General features: G+C 46.5%; 1 protein-coding gene across 1 annotated transcript; it reads left to right on the top strand.

Annotated features, from left to right (window-relative positions):
• Window positions 1-1821: 1821 nt before the first annotated feature.
• Window positions 1822-3954, top strand: LOC147576418 (inner centromere protein-like). Its single transcript, XM_086679343.1, has 2 exons — window positions 1822-1969; window positions 3710-3954. Exons 1-2 carry the CDS (start codon window positions 1843-1845, stop codon window positions 3922-3924), a joined length of 342 nt encoding a protein of 113 aa, XP_086535469.1. The 5' UTR covers window positions 1822-1842; the 3' UTR covers window positions 3925-3954.
• Window positions 3955-19027: the final 15073 nt, after the last annotated feature.

Below are 19027 nucleotides of genomic sequence, written 5' to 3'. Positions count from 1 at the left end.
CTTAATATTTTCATTGCTTTTTGTTGTTGTTGGACCACATAAGCACAGATGATGTGCTCAATCATGGAAAATTAATAGAATCCACTTGCAGAATCGGTTTTGCTGGTAGAAAGAGGGGAGTTGCGTTCCATAACTGGGGATGGTTCCTCTCTCTCATTGACTACTCTTTGTTCTTAGATTCAACAAAAACTGCAACTCTGATCCCTGCTTCTCCTTTCCAGGAAACCTGACAAAAATTGGAATGGAATAAAAAATCCCCCAAGATAATCTGAGCTTACTTCCAGAGAGGATTCATGCTTGTGGGTTCAAGCAACCCAGGCATTGGGGTGGAAGGAACTGATTCAGACACTGGCAAATAGCTACAGCCAACCTGGGTTTTACCTGGTTGCGGTTTTGCCCCCTTGCCCAAAAGTCCATGAGGTTCAGTTCCAAGCATGCAGTGACACGAGGTCTTTCTGTTTTGACCCTGTGCAAAGTTGTGAAGGTTGGCTGTTACTCTAGCATACATACTTTCTTTATCTTCCTGTCATACCCACCAAGAAGCCTCCCTGAATATCACCTGGTAAGGGAGTCATTTTTCATGATCCCATAATTTGTAAAGCACGGTCTTTGTTGGGCCTCTGTGGGTAAGGTAGACCCTGCTTCTACAACCACTGCAAGAGGTGACGTCCAAAGCTGAGAAAACGTGACATTTGCTCTCTTCCCACCTTCAAAGTCCCATCAGTGCCTTCCACTGGAGAACCTAACAAGGCAGCACTGGCAAGAGAGTCTGGGATATGTAACTCACAGGCCTTCAGTTCTAGCGACAGAGAGATGAGTAGACAAAGCAACTCAAGAGCTAAGAAAATATAGAGCCTATCTGGCACACCGTGATTTAATCTACAGAGACTTGGTTTTAGTTTTCAGCCTGCTGGAGACCACTTGCCTGACCTATAGAAAAGTGACCTATAGCTGGTATGTTTGTTGCCTACAACATGATAACATGACTTATTAGCATAATAAATACAGTAACTAATCAACACAGAAGCTTTATTGGTCAATATCTGTGCACTGGCTAATGCTGGCATAAGAAAACTTCCTTGAGGTCTTATGTCCTACACCCAGAGTGGCAGATCTACAGTGAGAGATTGGGGAAGATGCTCAAGCTATGTGTACATAAATATTAGAGTATAATGGAGATTAAAGAGGATCAATACTGGGGTGCAGCCCAGTGAGCATCTGACTCTTGATTGCAGTTCAAGTCTCTGTAGGCATGTTACTTGTAATCTGCTAGTGTGTAATTTGCCACTGGGCTTGTGTGTGATTTTGCCAGAGTCCAAGATTGGGGTACAATATAAGGTTGTAATTTGGTGTTCAAGACTTTGCAAATCTGCTGGAAATGTTGTCTCATGAGTTAACACTCTTTGTCTTTGTCTTATTTTGAACAGAATTGCCACAAAGAAGGTGCATAGGGAGCAAAGGGAATAACTCATCCACAACAGGTGGAGCCAGGTAAATGTGTATCTGTTCTTCTTGGGTACATAGCAACACATCATTCCTATGAGTTCGTGGCTATTTTCAAATACAAAGTTAACACTCATATTGCTGAAGCAAAATGGAATGACCAACTCTCTGCCTACCCAGGAGGGAAAGAAGGGAGGGAAGGAGGGAGGGAAGGAGGGAGGGAGGAAGGGAGGGAGGGAAGGTCAAGCCTGTTAAGCGTCCGACTTCGGCTCAGGTCACATTCTCACGGATTGTGAGTTCATGCCGAGTTGGGCTCTGTGCTGACACCTCAGGAGTGTGGGGAGGGGAGCTGACAGCCATGTTTATCTCCTCCAGTCTCCAGCTTGTACCTCCTATCAGATGACTCCACAGGGGCACAGGCCGCCCCCCAAGGTCAAACTGGATAACTACAGGATTGATCTGAAAAGCGATGATTCCACCGATGACGAGGCCCATCCCCAGAAGCCCATCCCCACCTGGGCCAGAGGTAAGCAGGGCCCGGAATTCCCCGGGAGACCTGGCTCCTCACTTGCGACATCTGGGACCCTGGAGGTGGTGGGGCGGCAGCTGTGGGTATCAGGAGGCTGTTGTCGTCATGGGCTGGCAGCTTGTATTGGACCTGTATTGGGCTTTGGGATGCACCCAGGGAAGGGTCGGCCCTCTGTGGCCAGTAGGTTGAACTGAGGACCAGAAGTACGGTATTGGGTGCTTGTGTTCTCAACAAAAGTGTTAAATTGTGGCTGGCTGCCAACAAGCATGGGGCTGGGTGTTCCAGCTCAGACTCTATGCACCCCCTTGGAGCCTCACCCAGTGGGCCAGATGAGAGTTGGACCCAAATAAGCAGCTTGGAGTAGGAATACCACCAAGAGTGGTCACCGGTTTTAGGCAGTGCACCGAGAGCTGGAGCTGGGGGTTCCGGCAGCTGGGGAGGTCAGGAAAGCCCTGAGGCAGGGCCACTTGAGCAGGATTTGACCCCAGGTTACAAGCCCCAGCATTTAAACGGGAGCGTGAGTGTGTGTGAGCAGGCCACCACAGACCTGGGTGCAGGGAGCGGGGCCAGTACATATACGGTGGGCACTTCATAGAGTTTACAGAGCTGGGGGTCAGGGCTTGGTGCCTACTCAATCCCCAGAGAGAAGGGCCCAGAGGCCCATTGGGGGGCAGCACTCTGCAGAAGACAGCTTACTTTGGTGTCACCTCAGTTGAACTCCACGCTAGGCAGAATCTTAGTCCCCTTAACTTTTGACATCTGGGCATTTGGGAGGTAGCAGCAGGCAGGGGTCAGCATGGCCGGAGCCACCTAGTGGTGATTGACCGTCACCAGCTTCCGTAAACTCCCTGAGTTCTCATCTGTGAAATGGGGGTGTTACTAGGACACAGCTGAGAAGGGTTATATAGGATGAAGAGAGTTTAGGATGAAGACAGTTGGTGCTCGTTCCTAAGGCCTGGTGCACAGCAGTGCTGGGCACCTGTTCCGCCTCCTGACCCCCAGAGTCCTCCTGAGGCCTTGTTTCCAGGGCTGGGTGCCTCAGCCCATGGGTCCACTCAGCCTGCACCTTGTGCCGTGGGACCCGGGGGCCGGTGAGAGAAGTAGCCAACCCCAGCAGTCAAGGATGGCAGCGTATGAAGTTTCGGAGCTGGACGGTCTCCAGACCCCAGCTCCCCCAGTCACGAGCTACGTGCCTTTGGGCAAGTCCCCCCCGCCCTGCCCCGCCCCGCCTTCTGAAATGGGGAGAACAAGGAGCTGCCTCCCTCCTGGTTGTGGGGTTGTGGTTGCCTGGCCCAGGTGAGCACTTGAGGACCTGTGTTCAGGCTAAGCTGCTGGAACGTGGCAGTAGGAACAGGCAATAAGAGCATTTTCACGAGGGCGCCTGGGTGGCTCAGCTGGTTAAGCGTCCGACTTGGGCTCAGGTCATAATCTCACAGTTCGTGAGTTTCAGCCCCCTATCAGGCTTGCTGCTGTCCGTGCCGAGCCTGCTTTGGATCCTCTATCCTCTCTCTGCCCTTCCCCTGCGCGCGTTTTCTCTCTCTCTCCCTCTCTCTCTCTCTCAAAAATAAACATCAAAAAAAAAAAAAAAAAAAAGCTTTTCAAGGAAAAGGGGAGAGGAAGAGGGCTCTGAGAGAGTAGCTGATGTGGCTGCGGTGGGGAAGGAGACAAGGTGTCAGGGGATGCGGAGGCTCCTGAGGAGCCCCAAGGCAGTGACTTGACCCTCCGTGTCCCCTGCAGGCAGTCAGCTAAGCCAGGCCATCATCCACCAGTACCACCACCCCCCAAACCTGCTCGAGCTCTTTGGAACCATCCTCCCGCTGGACTTGGAGGACATCTTCAAGAAGAGCAAGCCTCGCTACCACAAGCGCACCAGCTCTGCCGTCTGGAACTCGCCGCCCTTCCTGGGCCCCAGGGTCCCCAGCAGCCTGGCCTATGGCCTGAAGAAGTACTGAGGCCCCCAGGCGTTCCCAGCAGTCTCCACCCCTGCGTGTGTCCGTGTGTCCGCCTCTCTGTTGGTCTGGTGCCATCCTGCCTGGTGTTCCGTCTCCAGGGGTTTGGCTGTGTGTATATAAACGTCCTCTGTGCACTGGGGGTTGCAAGTCGCACAGGCCTGTTTGGAAGCTGCACTCGGCGGGTGGTTGGGGAGAACCAGCCCAGACCCACCTGGCCTGCAGACAGCGCTCTGTAAATAGACTGTTAGAATTCAGCTGAATTTTAGCCTCTAGTGTTTGAGAGCCAGATTAATAAAGTCTGTTCCTTTAAGCCTGCTGTGGGTATTGTAGAGGTGGGGGCCTTGGCAGGATGCCCCTGGCCCCCGGCCCCGCAGCCGTGTGTCTCAGGCCACCGATGGGCCTGGGACCAAGGCGCCGTTCCTCTTCCTGGAGTATGCTTCCGGCTGACGCAGTGGGTGATTGTGATGCCGTCTTTGGGCCACGCTGAGAAACACTTGAGTTACTCGCGCGATGGGGCAAGCGAAGATATTTCTGACGCTCGGGGGAGCTCCCTGTTTGTAAAGGGAGCTTGCCCAATGGGAAAGACGTGGGGTCGAGGTCAGGAGGACTGGGCTCTTGACACAGCTCTGCCACCTAAGACAGTCCCTCGGCCCTGCAGGCTCCACGCTTGCCGCATGGACGGTCAAAGGACCTGAGAACGCGTGCACGCTGCTGAAGCAGGAGCTCTGATTACAAAGATGTCTCCTGAAACCACCTTGGGACCAGCGCTTGCAAGCAGTTGGAATGTTTCTCCAACAAAACCATGTAGCTGCTAATTAAATGCTTAGTGTCCTTGGAAGCTGGCCCAGGGCCCGTCCCATGGCTGCCTGCTGTGCTCTCAGTGTGCGGTGGCTAGTTGCTTATCATCCGCTCCAGCCCCCAGAAGGAAAGTTGGCGAACCGTGGCCTCAGGGGCCAAATCAAACCTCAGTGTGTTTTTATAAAGTTTTATTGGAACCTTCCCAATTGCAGCAAATGCCTCGTCTCTGGCTGCTCTGCCGAGGGCGGAGTAAGTAGTTGCAAGCAAAGCCTGATGGCGCACAGAGCTGAAAAGATTTACTAGGACCCCCTACAGAAAGTTTGCTGACCCCAGCTGTAGGACAAAATAAAGGCTAAGTTCAAGAGTGTCTGAAAATGAGGAACTGGTGAACACAGACAATAGATTGCAGTTCAGAGGAATCTACCCATAAAAAAAAACAACAAACAACAACAACAACAACAACAACAACAACAACAACAAAAACCCATCTGGAGTTCTGGGTGCCTCTGTCAGTTAAGTCTGACATCGGCTCAGGTCGTGATCTCACGGTTTGGGAGTTCAAGCCCCGCATGGGGCTTTACGCTGATTAGGATTCTCTGTCATTCCCTCTCTCTATGCCCCTCCACCACAATCTCAAAATAAAAACGAAACCTTTGACAGTTCATTCAAATATGGTGCACAATCCCAATTTGTTCTGTATGCCCTGGAAGCTGTTGTGGTGAGTTCATTGGTGAGTGTGTCCCTACCTGAAACCCCATTGTCAAAATATTACTTTTTCTGAGCATTTTTGTATTTGAGAGAAAGTTGTTCAGCTAAAAGGTAGCTATAGTTACCGCGACCTTCACCAGCACTTGGTGTTGGCAGTATTTTCTTATTTTAGCCATTCTGATATGTAGTGAAATCTCATCATGGTTTTAAAGGGTTTTGTTTTTTTGTTTTTTGAGAGAGAGACAGTGGGGGATGGGCAGAGGGAGGGAGAGAGAGAATCCCAAGCATGCCCCACACTCCATGCTGAGCCTGACAAGGGAGGGGGGGTGGGGTCGGGAGGCTTGGGCCCACCTGAGCCAAACATCAAGAGTCCCTCGCTCAATGGACTGAGCCACCCCAGGCGCCCTCATCGTTGTTTTAATTTACATTCTGCTGATGGCTGATGATGGTGAACATTTTTCCACGTGCTTATTTGCCATCTGCATATCTCGGTTGAAGTGTCTGTTCAAGACTTTTGTTCATTTGTCAATTGGGTTGTTTTCTTACCGTTGAGTTTATCATCTTTATGTATTACGGGTACAAATCTGCTGTCAATATGTGCTTGGCAGTATTTTCTTTCTTGGTCCGCACCTTTTCTTTTCATTCACTTAATGGTGTTTTTCATAGAGCAAAAAAAATTTAATTTTGGTGGAGTCCCAATTTATCATTCTTTTTGTTTTTTATGGATTGTACTCTTTGGTGTCACATCTAAGAAATCTTTGTCTAGCCCTGGTTCTCAAAGCTTTTCTCTTATGTTTTCTGCGAAATGTTTTATAGTCTTATAAATACTACATTTACATTTATGATCTACTTGAGTTAATTTTTTTAAAGTGTGAGATTTCTGTTTTTCGTTTATTTGGTTTGGGGGGCATATGGATATATATCCAATTGTTCCAGGACCATTTGGTGAAAAAACTGTTTTGCAGTGGGTTTCCTTGGCAACTCTGTCCATCAGTCAGCCCTATTTGTATGGGTCTACATCTGGACTTTGTTTTTTTGTTGTTGTTATCTTTGAGAGAGAGTGGGGGAGTGGGGGAGGGCAGAGGGAGTGGGAGAGAGAGTCTTAAGCAGGGGCTCTGTCTCACGACCATGAGATCGTGACCTGAGCTAAAGTCAAGAGTCGGAAACTTAACAGACTGAGCCATTCTGGTGCCCCTATGTCTGGACTTTGTGTTCTCTTCCATTCACCTGTGAGTCTCTCCTCTTACCAATACCACATCACCAAGGTTACTGTAGTTTGTATCCATCTGAAAAATCTGTTAGTGTGATTCCTCCAACTTTAGTCTTCCTTTTCAAAATTATTCTGACTTTTCTATCAATTTTGCCTCTCCATATAAATTTCAGAATCAGCTTATTTATACAAAAACCTTGCTGAGATTTTGATTGGGATTGCTTAAAATCTCTAGATAAGTTTGGGGAGAATTCACATATGACAGCGAGTCTTCTAAACTGAAAATGGGGCTTGTATATCCATTTATTTACATCTGTGGCTTCTTCACTCAGCATTTCACAGTGTCAGCATACAGATCCTTTACAGGTTTTGTTGGATTTATACCTAAGTATTTATTTTTGTGGAGCTATCGTAAATGCTATTGTTTTTCTAATTTTGGTTTCCAGTAGCTCATTGCTGTTATGTAGAAATACAATTGATTTTTGTGCGTTGACCTTGTATCTTGTGCTGCAACTAAAGCAGTACGTAGAGGGAAATTTAGAGACTAAAATGCCTGTGTTTGATAAAAGGTGTTAAATCAATGACTTCAGCTTCCACTTTAAGAAACTAGAGGGGCGCCTGGGTGGCTCAGTCGGTTGAGCATCCACCTTTGGCTCAGGTCATGATCTTGCGGCTCTGGGGTTCGAGCCCTACCTTGGCCTCAGTGCTGTTGGCTCAGCCTGGAGTCTGCTTCAGATTCTGTGCCTCCCTCTCGCTCTGCTCCTCCCCCGCTCTTGCTCTTTCTCTCTCAAAATAAACAAACAAACATTAAAAACTATAAAAAGAAGAGCAAATAAATGTATAAGTAGAAGAAGGGAAATGACAAAGGTAGAGCAGAAATCGATGACTTTGGAGAGAGAAGAATAACGGAAAATTTAAACCAAAAGCTGATTCTTTGGGAAGCTCAAAAAATTCATCTCTAGCTTGATAAGGAGAAAAAGAGAGAAGAAACAAATGGCCAGTGTCAGGAATGAAAGAGGTAATGCCACTATAGATTCTATAGGTATTAAGAAAAGAGTAAGATTATTATGAGCAACTTCTGGTGATAAATTGGACAATTGACATGAACACAAATTCCTTGGAAGATCCAATTAGTTCACCCACCAGAAATAGAAAACGTAAATAGCCCTATTTATTGTTGAAAGAAATTGAGTTTGTAGTTTAAAATCTCACGAATACTCTAGGCCTAGATCATGTTAGTGGTAAATGCAACCACATATTCAAGAAAGACATATCAATTCTATGTAACCTCTCCTAGGAAATTAAAGAGGAAAGAACACTTTTCCACTGCATCTACAAGACAAACATTGCCCTCATCCCCAAACCAAACAAAGACACTGCAAGAAAGGAAAATTAGACAATTTTCTGTCATGAGCCTCAATACAAAAATTCCTAGCAAACTCATCACAAATCCAACAAGTTATATAAAAAGGATAATACATCTTAGCCAAATAGGGTTTATCCCAAGAATATAATGTAGTTTTCACATTCGAAAGTCAACTAATGTAATTTTCATATCAATACAGGAGGAAAACCATGTGATTAATAGATGCAGAAAGCACATTGACAATTCAACACTAATTCACGATAAAAGTTCTAAGGAAATTAGAATTTTTTTTGGTCTCATATTCAACCCTACCTCTCTCTCTCATTAAGACTAAGCATGACCAATAATATGACCTATATAAGTAGTTCCAAACATGGATGAGTGAATGAATTATAACACATGCAAACTAGAATTTAAAGGGAATTTGGGGTGATGGGGTGGCTCAGTTGGTTAAGCATGCGACTTCAGTACAGGTCATGATCTGGTGACTTGTGAGTTTGAGCCCCTCGTCAGGCTCTGTGCTGACAAATGTCAAAATGTCTAACTGCAAATGACCCACAATAGCCAAAACAACTTTGAAAACTACAAACAAAGTCAGAGGGGCTACGTACATGTCTTCAAGACTCACTACAAAGTTACAATAGTTAGAATAGCATGGTATTAATGTAAGGATAGATCAGTGGAGCTATTCAGAGTCCAGAAATAGAACTACATCCACATGGTCACTTCGTTTTTGACAAAAGTGGAAAGGCCATTCAGTGTGGGAAGGATGATTTTTTTTAATAAATTGTCTTGGAACAATCGGATATGTTAAAAAGTCTGCAAACCTTCCTCACACCGTGTGTCAGATTTAATTCATGATGGATCATAAGCCTAAATGTACAACTCAAGGAAGGAAACAGGACAAAATCTTACTGTCTGTGTTTGGCACAGATTGCTTACACCATAGACAAAACTTATGAATTAGAAAAAGTCCACCAGTTGGATTGGTATAAAAGTAAAAATCAAAATTAAACCTTTTTGTTATTTTATTTAAAAATATTTGTTTTATGTTGATTTTTGAGAAAGAGAGAGAGAGAGAGAGAGAGAGAATGTGAGCAGGGGAAGAGGCAGAGAGAGAGGGAGACACAGAATCTGAAGCAGGCTCCAGGCTCTGAGCTGTCAGCACAGAGCTCAATGTGGAGGCTGGAACTCACAGACTGTGAGATCATGACCAGAGCCAAATTCGGACGCTTAACTGACTGAACCACTCAGGTACCTCCTGTTTTGCTATTTAAAAGTCACTATTATTCAGGGTGTCTGGGTGGTTCAGGCTAGTTGCCTGTCCCACGAGGCTTTCCCTGTCTCCCTCAGGTAGGCAAAGGCACAGCTTCTTTCTGGCTCATCTGGGCTGCTGGGACTGGGACAGGCCTCAGTCCCTGTGCCGCAATGAGGCGTGAGCCGTGGGGCTCCCCCTTGCAGCTTGGTCTGCTGAGCAATGGCGAATGCCCGGTAAACTTGGCTTGGGCATAAGCTCCAGCCGCTTCTGCTTCCTCTGGGCTTCCACGATGCAAACATTCCTCCTGAAGGTTAAGAAAAGAAGGAAGAGTAGGCAAGAGAAGGGAAGTTGCCCATAGCCTGTATTACAAAAGTTTGCAATCTCTACCCAGATCTCAAGTTCTTGTCCTGTCTGAGCCGTTTCCTTGGGGCTCAATTGTAAGGCTCCCTTGAATTCCTCCAGAGCTGGGAGCGGGGCCCAGAACCACAGAGGCTGAGTTCTCTGGGGGCTTTGTATTCCTCACTGAGAAATACAACCTCCCTTGGCCCTGAATAAGCAGCAAATAGCTTATGTGGCCAACCCCTGCCAGACCCCCACGCCTTCTCAATAATTTCGAGTGTTCTCAACCAAAGCAATCTGCCTAGCATGCTGCAAAGGGGCAGTGAGCTCATTTTCTTGCAATGGGGAACTTGTATTATAGTCATACCTCCGTTTGGCACTTGCATGGGTTGCAATCTATTAAGCCTGAAAAAGTTAGGGGACTAAATTCAAGGATCTTTAATATTTGCCCAACATACACACGTGTGCACGCGCACACACGCACACATACACATACACATGCACGCTTGCCTGCCTACGTTACTTCTTTCTTTAAATAGTCCTCTATTATTCCTCTGCTATTATGATATAGGAAAGTTGGCCGCATCAGATTAACTTCAGGAGAACCACTCTGGGGTTACATGTCAAGGAAGAGGAGACGATGACCCATGAGTGCTTTAACATTTCTTTGGGTCCCTGTGGTTCCTGCAGGCCTCTGTAGGGATGGGGATGCCATCCCCAGAATCACAGCAGGGGGCACCCGAGGAGCATGTTTACATCTCTGAATTGCACTTGGAGAATTTGGAGAACAGCAGAGGCAGGGGCCCCGTGACGGTCTCCTGTCACACATGTCCCCTGGGATTCCGTAACGAAGCAAGCGTAATAACCTCTGAGGGCTCCTGTAGCTTCTCAAAATCAGAAGCCTCGTGAGGGCCTGGAAGGGTGCAGCCAGCACTGCATGAATGGTGGGGAAACAGGCACCAGCTTAGAAGGCTGTCTCTTGCCCCGGGTACCCCGTCCTGATGTTATTTGCATGGTTGTGGTCCCAATGGACTAAAGTGGTTGACAGCAAGCACCGTGGCCAAGGGGAAGAGGTTGGAGGTGATGCGGGGAATTACAAGCTCAGGACAGTGACAGTAGCTTTATCTGATCAGGGTTTCATCAGAGATCCCCTCAGGGCTACAAGGACCTAACTTAATAGCCTCTTGGGCAACCCTGGCTTGATCCAGGTGCCCACCACATTCCCCCAATGGACAACCTGTGTGGCCCCCAAACCTCTTCCTCTTACCCCAATACCCCTTATTATTTCAGTCTGCATGCCACCCTCTTCCACCCACAGCACCCAGCCCTCCCTGGGTCCCCCTTCCACAGCGTCCACCTCTGTCCGAGACCCCAGCATGGGGGACCCCACCAAGAAAGCAATTGCAGTGCTTTTATTGAGAGGAGCCAAGAAAAGGTGGCAGTGGAGTGGGTCCAGATAAAGATGATGGCGCTCGAGGGAGCAGGACCGTGTCCCCACTCAGGCCCAGCTCTAGGGGCTCCTGTGGGAAGTGCGTCCTCAGCAGCGCCGCCGTCCTCAGGACTGGGTGCCACTGACCGTGCAACAGCTGTGTCTCATGTTTGCTGAAACGGATCAAGAAGAACAACTGAGGCAAAGAACACAACATTGAAATAACTCACCCGGTCAACTCCCTCTGTGGGGGTCAAGGATATGGGGCTTGTCAGTCAGCCCCACCTGACCACTTCCTAGGGAATAGGTTAGGAATGTGGAAAATAGGGCACCTACTGTGTGGAGGGCACATGGCTGTGTTCCTCAACCACACCTGCTCTCCAATTTGGGGGTGCTATTATTTTCATCTTCGTCTTAAGCTTATGGAAAGTGAAATGGAACACGTCAGTCACTTGCTCAAGGTCATACAATGGGTGCAATGAGGTAGGAATCTCTGATTGGCCCCGAAGTGCTGCCGTAAGTCAACTCTGCTGCAACGTCTGTCCAGACGTGAGGGATCCAAGTGGATTCCCGCCATTGCCTTTTGTTGGCCTAAGGCACCCAGACTTTTCTGGTGCCACTGGAGATGGTCCAGTCCTTGCCCTGGCCATGCCAGGCCCTCTCCCCCGGCTGCTGTGGCTTACCCAGAGTTTCAACTCACCCTGGCTGCAAGACATGGTGTCCAGTATCACCAACAAGGCTGGACAGGTGACCTAGGCCAGAAATACAGAGAACGTCTTCTGGGGGTGAAGTCATAAGTAATGGGAGACAGGAGGCAAGAGGGAGCTGGGCAGATGAAGTCTGCTCTGCCCCTCTCTGTCACGGCGGACTCCTTGCTTGCGGGCCAAGGAGCCACTTCTAGATCTTTCACCCAATTCACTGTGCAGGTCGGAGCCCCTGTGCACACACATGCCGCTCCCCACACTTGCCACCTGATAAAGTCCAATGCATCCTTCAAGCTTCCACTCAGGTAGCTTCTTCAAAGCCTGCCTTGACCCACCCAGGTGGGTCGAAGGGGACAGGACACAGGGCATAGGACTGGCCAGCCTGACCTTTGTGTCCACACTGAAACCTACACCTTGCCCAGGGCATGCCCAGGTTCCCAACGGGAGTCCAGGTGAGCTGTGTCAGGTATGCTGAGACTCCCTGCTCTGGTCTTTAAACACCAACCACTGCCAGCTCAGCCAGAAAGGTGACCCCACCCCACCAGAGTGTCCCTACTCTGGAGGCTAGAAGTCTGAAAGCAAGGTGACAGCAGGACTGGTTCCTTCTGAGATGCTGAGGGGGAATCTGCTTCATGCCTCTTTCCCGGAGTCTGGTGGTCTCCACTGAAATTTCCGCTTTCATTTCCCATAAATACACCCCTGCGTGCGTGTGTGTGTGTGTGTGTGTGTGTGTCCAACTTTGTCTCCTTTTCTAAGAACACCAGACCTATGGATTAGGGTCCATCCTAATCACCTCTAAAACAGTCATTATTGATTACCTCTGTAAAGACCCTATCTCCAAATGAGGTCATATTCTGAGGTACTGGGAGCTTAGGACTCCATGTCTTTCTAAGGGACACAATTCCACCCAAAACACACCTTATAGTCACAATTGCTCCTCTGAGGGAGGTTCTGGTTTAATCGTCTCTATTTTAGAGGTGAGGAAACTGAGGGTCAGAAAACCTTGGTAACATATCAAGTTCACACAGCTTCTATGGGCTGGATTTGACTCCAGCTGGCCCACTCTGAAATCCAGGCTCCCACTCACTTCCGTGTGCCATATTGGCAGAGTCACTGGAACAGCAGCATCAGTGGCAGCAGTGAGGAGTGAAGGCATTTTGGGTGGGTGCCTGGGATAAGCATGGGCATAGCAAGTGCGGGGGGAGTGAGGAGAGTGGACTATCTGGGAGGCTGAAGGGGGTAGGCAGTGTGGCCATGTGGTACGCATGGTTTATGGTGGTCTGTAGGGCAGGTGGAGTTATTAGGATTTGATGAATAGGGGGCAAAGTGCTTTAATCGCAGCCCAGATGAGAGGTGACCCCAGGAAGCATAAGTTATATCAAACCAAAGATCAGGTCTGCTTCATTCATGTCTGTCTCCTCAGGACTGCCTCCTGGGGCTGGCCCGAGGAAAGCTCTCGATTAATTCTTTTGGATGAATCAAAGAATACAGACACAGGATCAGAATGGGTTGGGACACGAGGCGGCAGGAGGCCATCCAGAGATTCTGTCATGTTGAGACACATGCCGCCATTTTTGTTTTCCCGCCAGGATCCACACACTCAGCCCCCGCCCCCACCCCCACCCCCACTCTCAGTCAGAATGGTTCTCCTGGGACTGGCACCAGTGCTGGCTTCCAGGCCGGGCGGGGAGAGCCGGCCTGGGGCCTGGCCAGTCTGAGCACCACATTGTCAGTTGGCACCATGCATGATAAAGCCACGGGACTTAAACCACATATATTTGGGGTGCCTGGGTGGCTCAGTCTGTTAAGCATCTGACTCTTGGTTTCAGCTCAGGTCATGATCTCACAGTCCACGGTTTGAGCCCCACATTGGGCTCTGCACAGATGGCAAGGAGCTTACTTGGGATTTCTCTCTCCTTTTCTCTCTACCCCTCCCCAGCTTGCTTTCTCTCTCTCTCTCTCTCTCCAAAAATAAATACATAAACAGAATTTTAAAAATTTCTTTTCTTTTACTAAAATGTATCTAATTTTAACAAATTCACATCTTTTAATTTACATTAATGCTTCTCTAATCTGCACATTGTGAGACTAGTAAGGTTGATATTTTTATCCCTTTCCTGTGGCCCTCCATAAGTATACTTTATATGCTAAATCAATGGTAAATTAATAGAATCAAATTGGAGACTCAATAATTCTGCTGGGAGAGATGGAGAAGTTACGTTCTCTAACCAGAACTGTTCACCTCTCTCACTACTCAACCTCCCCAGAGATTAAACACACACAAAGAGTGGGACACTGATCTCTGTTCTTCCTTTCCAGGGAAAGGAGACAAAAGAGGAATGGAAAAATGGAACGCAAATCTGAGGTCACTTCTGGAGAAGATTCCTACATGTGAGTTCAAGGAACCCCGGCACCAGGGTGGAAGGCACGGGTCTAGGGCCTCTGCAAATAGCTTCAGTCAACTTGACATCCCATATCGCAGAGGCAGTGATCATCGATCTTGCCTGATGTCCACGGAAACCTAACGCCACTTCTGATGCCTTGGCTGTCACTAACACCTTCAAACATCTGATTTCTGTATTTTATCTAGAGTTCTACTTGTTCTTGGAGGAAGTATTGGTCTCTACAAGCTATACCATCATAGGCAAGAGTGAAAGTCTGTAGGACTTTTTTTCTAGCCTTTAGTTTTCCTGTCTGTCATAACTTTGGGTCTTTCTCATGCATTATCACTTCAACTATTTATTATCCTATTTCTTTCACTCATTTCCTTTGTGGGTTATAATTATTCGTGTGTTAAACCATTTAAGTTTATCACAGAGCAAGGAGTGGCACAGTCAAGTCAACCCGCGGGAACTGGTCAGTGAAGATTTTCTTAAACGCTAAGGTTTGAACACAACTCTAAGGTTTGAACCCCCAGGTGGCGCCATTTCATGAGGAATTCGGAATCTCCTGGCACATGTGCAGAATACCCTTGGCCGCTAGGAGGAGCCCTTACGTGCCACTCCTGGACGCAGTGGTCCAGGTGGCCAAAAAATGAGTGTCACTTGGATTTGTACTTGTTCATGACAACTGAGCAACTCTTCTATTTTTGACAAAAGAAGGCTCTGCACGATCATGCCCAGTGTATTTAACGGCCGTCCTTCAGATTTCACACTCACAGAGGAGGAGACAGAAATTGAGGGCAACACAGGCTGACGAAATTATGAGACCAAAACAGAGTTGAGGGGTGACTATTGAGGGCCAGAGGTAACAGATAAATGATCACGTTGATGGTGCGTGGGGGAAAATGGATGGAAGAATTAGGGGAGAGATTTAGAGGAGGTAAAGATGACTTAAAGTGCTGTGCTTGGAGAGGAATGACCCTCTCTGGATCTATGGTTCCTGTTAAAGGGATGATCTGAATAAAGCACTGTGCTGCGTGTTTTACATGAATACATTATTTAGTTTCTAGAATTTTCTTTTAAAGAAAGAGTGGTGTCCATTTACTGAAACTTAGATAGATGACAGTCCCACGCTCACATAATCCATAAACTCCAGAGCTGGAGAAGTAGATCATGCCTCAAATCCTTGATATTACTCACCAATCTCCCTGCCTCTGCCCTCTTGGGAAGGCATCAGAACACCCAGCTTGGGATGTCCCATGAGTAGACTGATCCAAAGCTGGAAGGATGGATCCATTTTCTCCCTTAAATGGTAGTAGACGTATTTCCCTGCTATTGCTACAACTCCTGTCTCTGGAATTATCTTTATCTTTGTCACTACCATCAAGTGTGGGAAATTAGGATTTCTTAGTACAGAGACCAATGTCAGATGTCAAGGAGTTACCTATGCTCTGAAAAAAAAAAAAAAAAACTGTTTGTCACCACGAGCTGACAATCATCCCAGGTTACCAGCCAGTCAAAGCACCATCCACAATGGAAACCAAATATATCACCTGAGATTGGATCAAACATAGGCTGAGCATGAATTTAACCACTGTCTACCCTTTAAAATCCCCCCAAATAAAAAAAAATGATATTAAAACAACAATAGGGAGTGCCTGGGTGGCTCAGCCGGTTGAGTGTCCAACTCTTGCTTTCGGCTCAGCATGATTTCATAGTTCTGCGAGTTTGAGACCCATGGTGGGCTCCATGCTGACAGCACAGAGCCTGCTTGAGACTCTCTCTCCCTGTCTCTCTGCCCCTCCCGCTCTCTCTCTCTCTATTAAAATAAATAAATAAACTTTAACAACAACAACATCAACAACAATAGAAGAAAGCAATAAGCCCAACACTATTGGGGAGAAGTTCACAACTTTTTACTACAAGTGTTTAAGACTTCCTGGTCGATAGAAAGCCGATAGATAGGATGAAGTCTACCGAGAAATGAATTCGGAGGAAAACTGAAGTCCAAGCGTGTGCTGGAGAAAACCCGTGTAGAGTGAGCTCCTTTTTGTACAAAAGAGAAATTGAGACTTTGAGTGGGACTTAAACAATTGTTAAAGCTGAAAATAGGAAAGGATGAGATTAGAAATACATAACCAGATTGGGAGCTACCTCATCCCCATTCTCCCTGTGTTTCACCATAGAAGACAGAAGTCAAACGTTGTACAGCTTTGTTTAGGTAAATATTTTCTTTAGGTACATTAATTACAAGGACAGCTGAGGAGGCTGAAGGGAGACGATACCATAAAAATATTATGTAGGATCAGTATCCAATGAGCCAAAAATTAGCAGAATTTCTGGCCCCTGGCAATGGTGTTGATGACATGCTTTTGTAGATGTCAAGAGTATTTGTGAAGAGAATGTAAATTATTGGGACTTTAGAGTTTGTTGGCACTTTAATTTTTTTCTCAGTATGACTCAGAGTCCTGTCTACGATAGGGCTTCTCTCTTCCTTTTGTAATTCTGCAAGTTGTGCATTTTCACACATACAATCACTTAGTAAGCTGTCTCTTCTAGTGTTGATCAGTGTCCAATAAAGGAAATAGGAACCATTCTAAGTATGTTGGGCAGGGCGAATTTCATCCAGGAATTGGTACTAAAGGTGTTTGTTTGAAGGGCCAGCAAGTAGGGAATACATTACCCAAAAAAATATGAAAACACTAACTTGAAGGGATACATGCACCCCTATGTTTGTTGAAACATTATTTCATTATTCATAAATAATGTAAACATTATTTACAATAGCCAAATTATGCAAGCAGCCTAAGTGTCCACCAATAGATGAATGGAGAAAGAAGATGTGGCATTTATATATGTATATGTACATATATATATATGAATATTATTCAGCCATGAAAAAGAAACATTTTGCCATTTTTAACAAAGTGGGTGGAGCTAGAGAGTATTATGCTAAGAAATAAGTAAGTCAGAGAAAGACAAATACCATAGGATCTCACTCATGTGTGCAATTTAAGAAACCAAAAAAATGAGCAAAGGAAAAGAGAGAAAGAGAAACCACAAAACAGACTCTTGGGGCGCCTGGGTGGCGCAGTCGGTTAAGCGTCCGACTTCAACCAGGTCACGATCTCGCGGTCCGTGAGTTCGAGCCCCGCGTCGGGCTCTGGGCTGATGGCTCAGAGCCTGGAGCCTGTTTCCGATTCTGTGTCTCCCTCTCTCTCTGCCCCTCCCCCGTTCATGCTCTGTCTCTCTCTGTCCCAAAAATAAATAAACGTTGAAAAAAAAAAATTAAAAAAAAAAAACAGACTCTTAACTGTAGAGAACAAACTGATGGCTGCCAGAGAGGAGGTGGATGGGGAGTGGGCGATGGGTGAAATAGGTGATGGGGATTAAAGAGCACACTTAACACAGTAAGCACTGAGTAATGTATAGAATTGTCGATTCACTATATTGCATACCTGAAACTAATATAACGCTGTATGTTAAGTATACCGGGATTAAAATTAAAAACGTAATTGAAAATTTTAACAAAAGGAAGTAGAGAATACAAAAAGTACCCATTGATTGAAAATTGCAGGAAGACACTTCCACCCCTAGAATTGGAAGAGAGAAAGAAAAATGGTGTTGCCCAGATCCCACGACTGCAGGTGAAGAAAATCACTGGAGGGAAGTCTCGTGAGCCCATGACAACTTCATATGGATAGAGCCCTGCGGTCACTCGAATGAAGCCTGCATGCCATTGTGACATTGAGATGGCTTTTGGCCACACTGAGCCCGTGCGTAGCAGTTGTCTTAGCTTTTGTTTGCCATTGATTTGCGGATGACTTTGACAGAGCTCTGGAGTTGGGGTGGAACATATGGTTGTAAATGGATGTTTAAGAATTTCTGTATCTAGTAGACAACTTGCCCCATAAATTGAGACCCACCCGAGTCATTGTTGAGTAGAATTCTCCAGAGGAGACTGTATACTAAAATAAATGGAGTAACACATAACAGTAAGAGGTTCTGGACAAAGGTGTAAGGTCTTCTTCTAGTGGATGCATCATTGCAATGTTTCTGTACGTTTGAAAATGAAAAACTGTGTTCCCGAGGTAAAATGTATTGTGTTGAACACAGCTTCTTAGCCCATCCACACAGTGTACATGGTCTAGCTGGGTCGTGGGAGTGCCTGCTGATTGGGAGTTGATGCGTGAAGTCGATTTCCAGGTGGACATAGGGTCTTCAAACTCTGGTGTGTGTCCCAGATGGCCCCTGGACCGGATTCCCAGCACTATGAGCTGAGCAAGTAGGGCAGTGCACACAATGAGGAAGTGTTATGGAAAATTGAGGAGCATATTGAGCATTTCTGATGTTTTCCTACCTTCTTCCTTCTAGGTAAGGACACAGAAAAGAGATGTAGACATCACAGGACCATCACTTCATGGCAAGAGTTGGTGAGTAAGGGGGGAAAAAATACAATCTCTGATGTCCAGTGGCCTTTGATGCCCAGGGTGTGGGGTCCCTTTGTAGCTCCCAGCTCGTAGCAGGATGTCTGAGCATGCGTGGGTACGTGGGTATGTGGTCTGCAGGATGTAGTCAGTAGGGGTACATCAGGTGACACATTTCTTTGATGAACCTCAACCCATCAATCCTCTAGGCTCCACTGTGAGGCAAGAAGTAACAAATGGCTTTGAGAAGTTTACAACATAGAGTACATTGGTGTTTTGTGTCCCAATAGAGATGTTTACAACTTGGGATAAAGATCCAACACAATTGTTTAATGCTTCTTAAATATATGATGTAAAATATTATTAATAAGTCCTCTTAATGAGCAGAAAAAGCCCTACTTTGATTTATGTATCTACAGATATCATTTATTGCTAAATGGAGGCAATTTTATTCATGCTTTTCATCTTTATAAATGTGAATTC

Source organism: Puma concolor, chromosome D1 (genome assembly GCF_028749965.1).
Source record: "Puma concolor isolate L17-30 chromosome D1, mPumCon1.1.hap2, whole genome shotgun sequence".
In the NCBI taxonomy this organism is placed as follows: domain Eukaryota; kingdom Metazoa; phylum Chordata; class Mammalia; order Carnivora; family Felidae; genus Puma; species Puma concolor.
The sequence above is the reverse complement of the archived record's forward strand: the minus strand, read 5'-3'. Positions and strand labels throughout refer to the sequence as shown.

Excerpts from the sequence above, each read along its gene's own strand:
- LOC147576418 (XM_086679343.1), top strand. The coding sequence starts at position 1,843 with ATGACTCCACAGGGGCACAGGCCGCCCCCCAAGGTCAAACTGGATAAC. Across the intron at positions 1,970-3,709 it reads CATCCCCACCTGGGCCAGAG|GCAGTCAGCTAAGCCAGGCC; the intron begins GTAAGCAGGGCC and ends TGTCCCCTGCAG.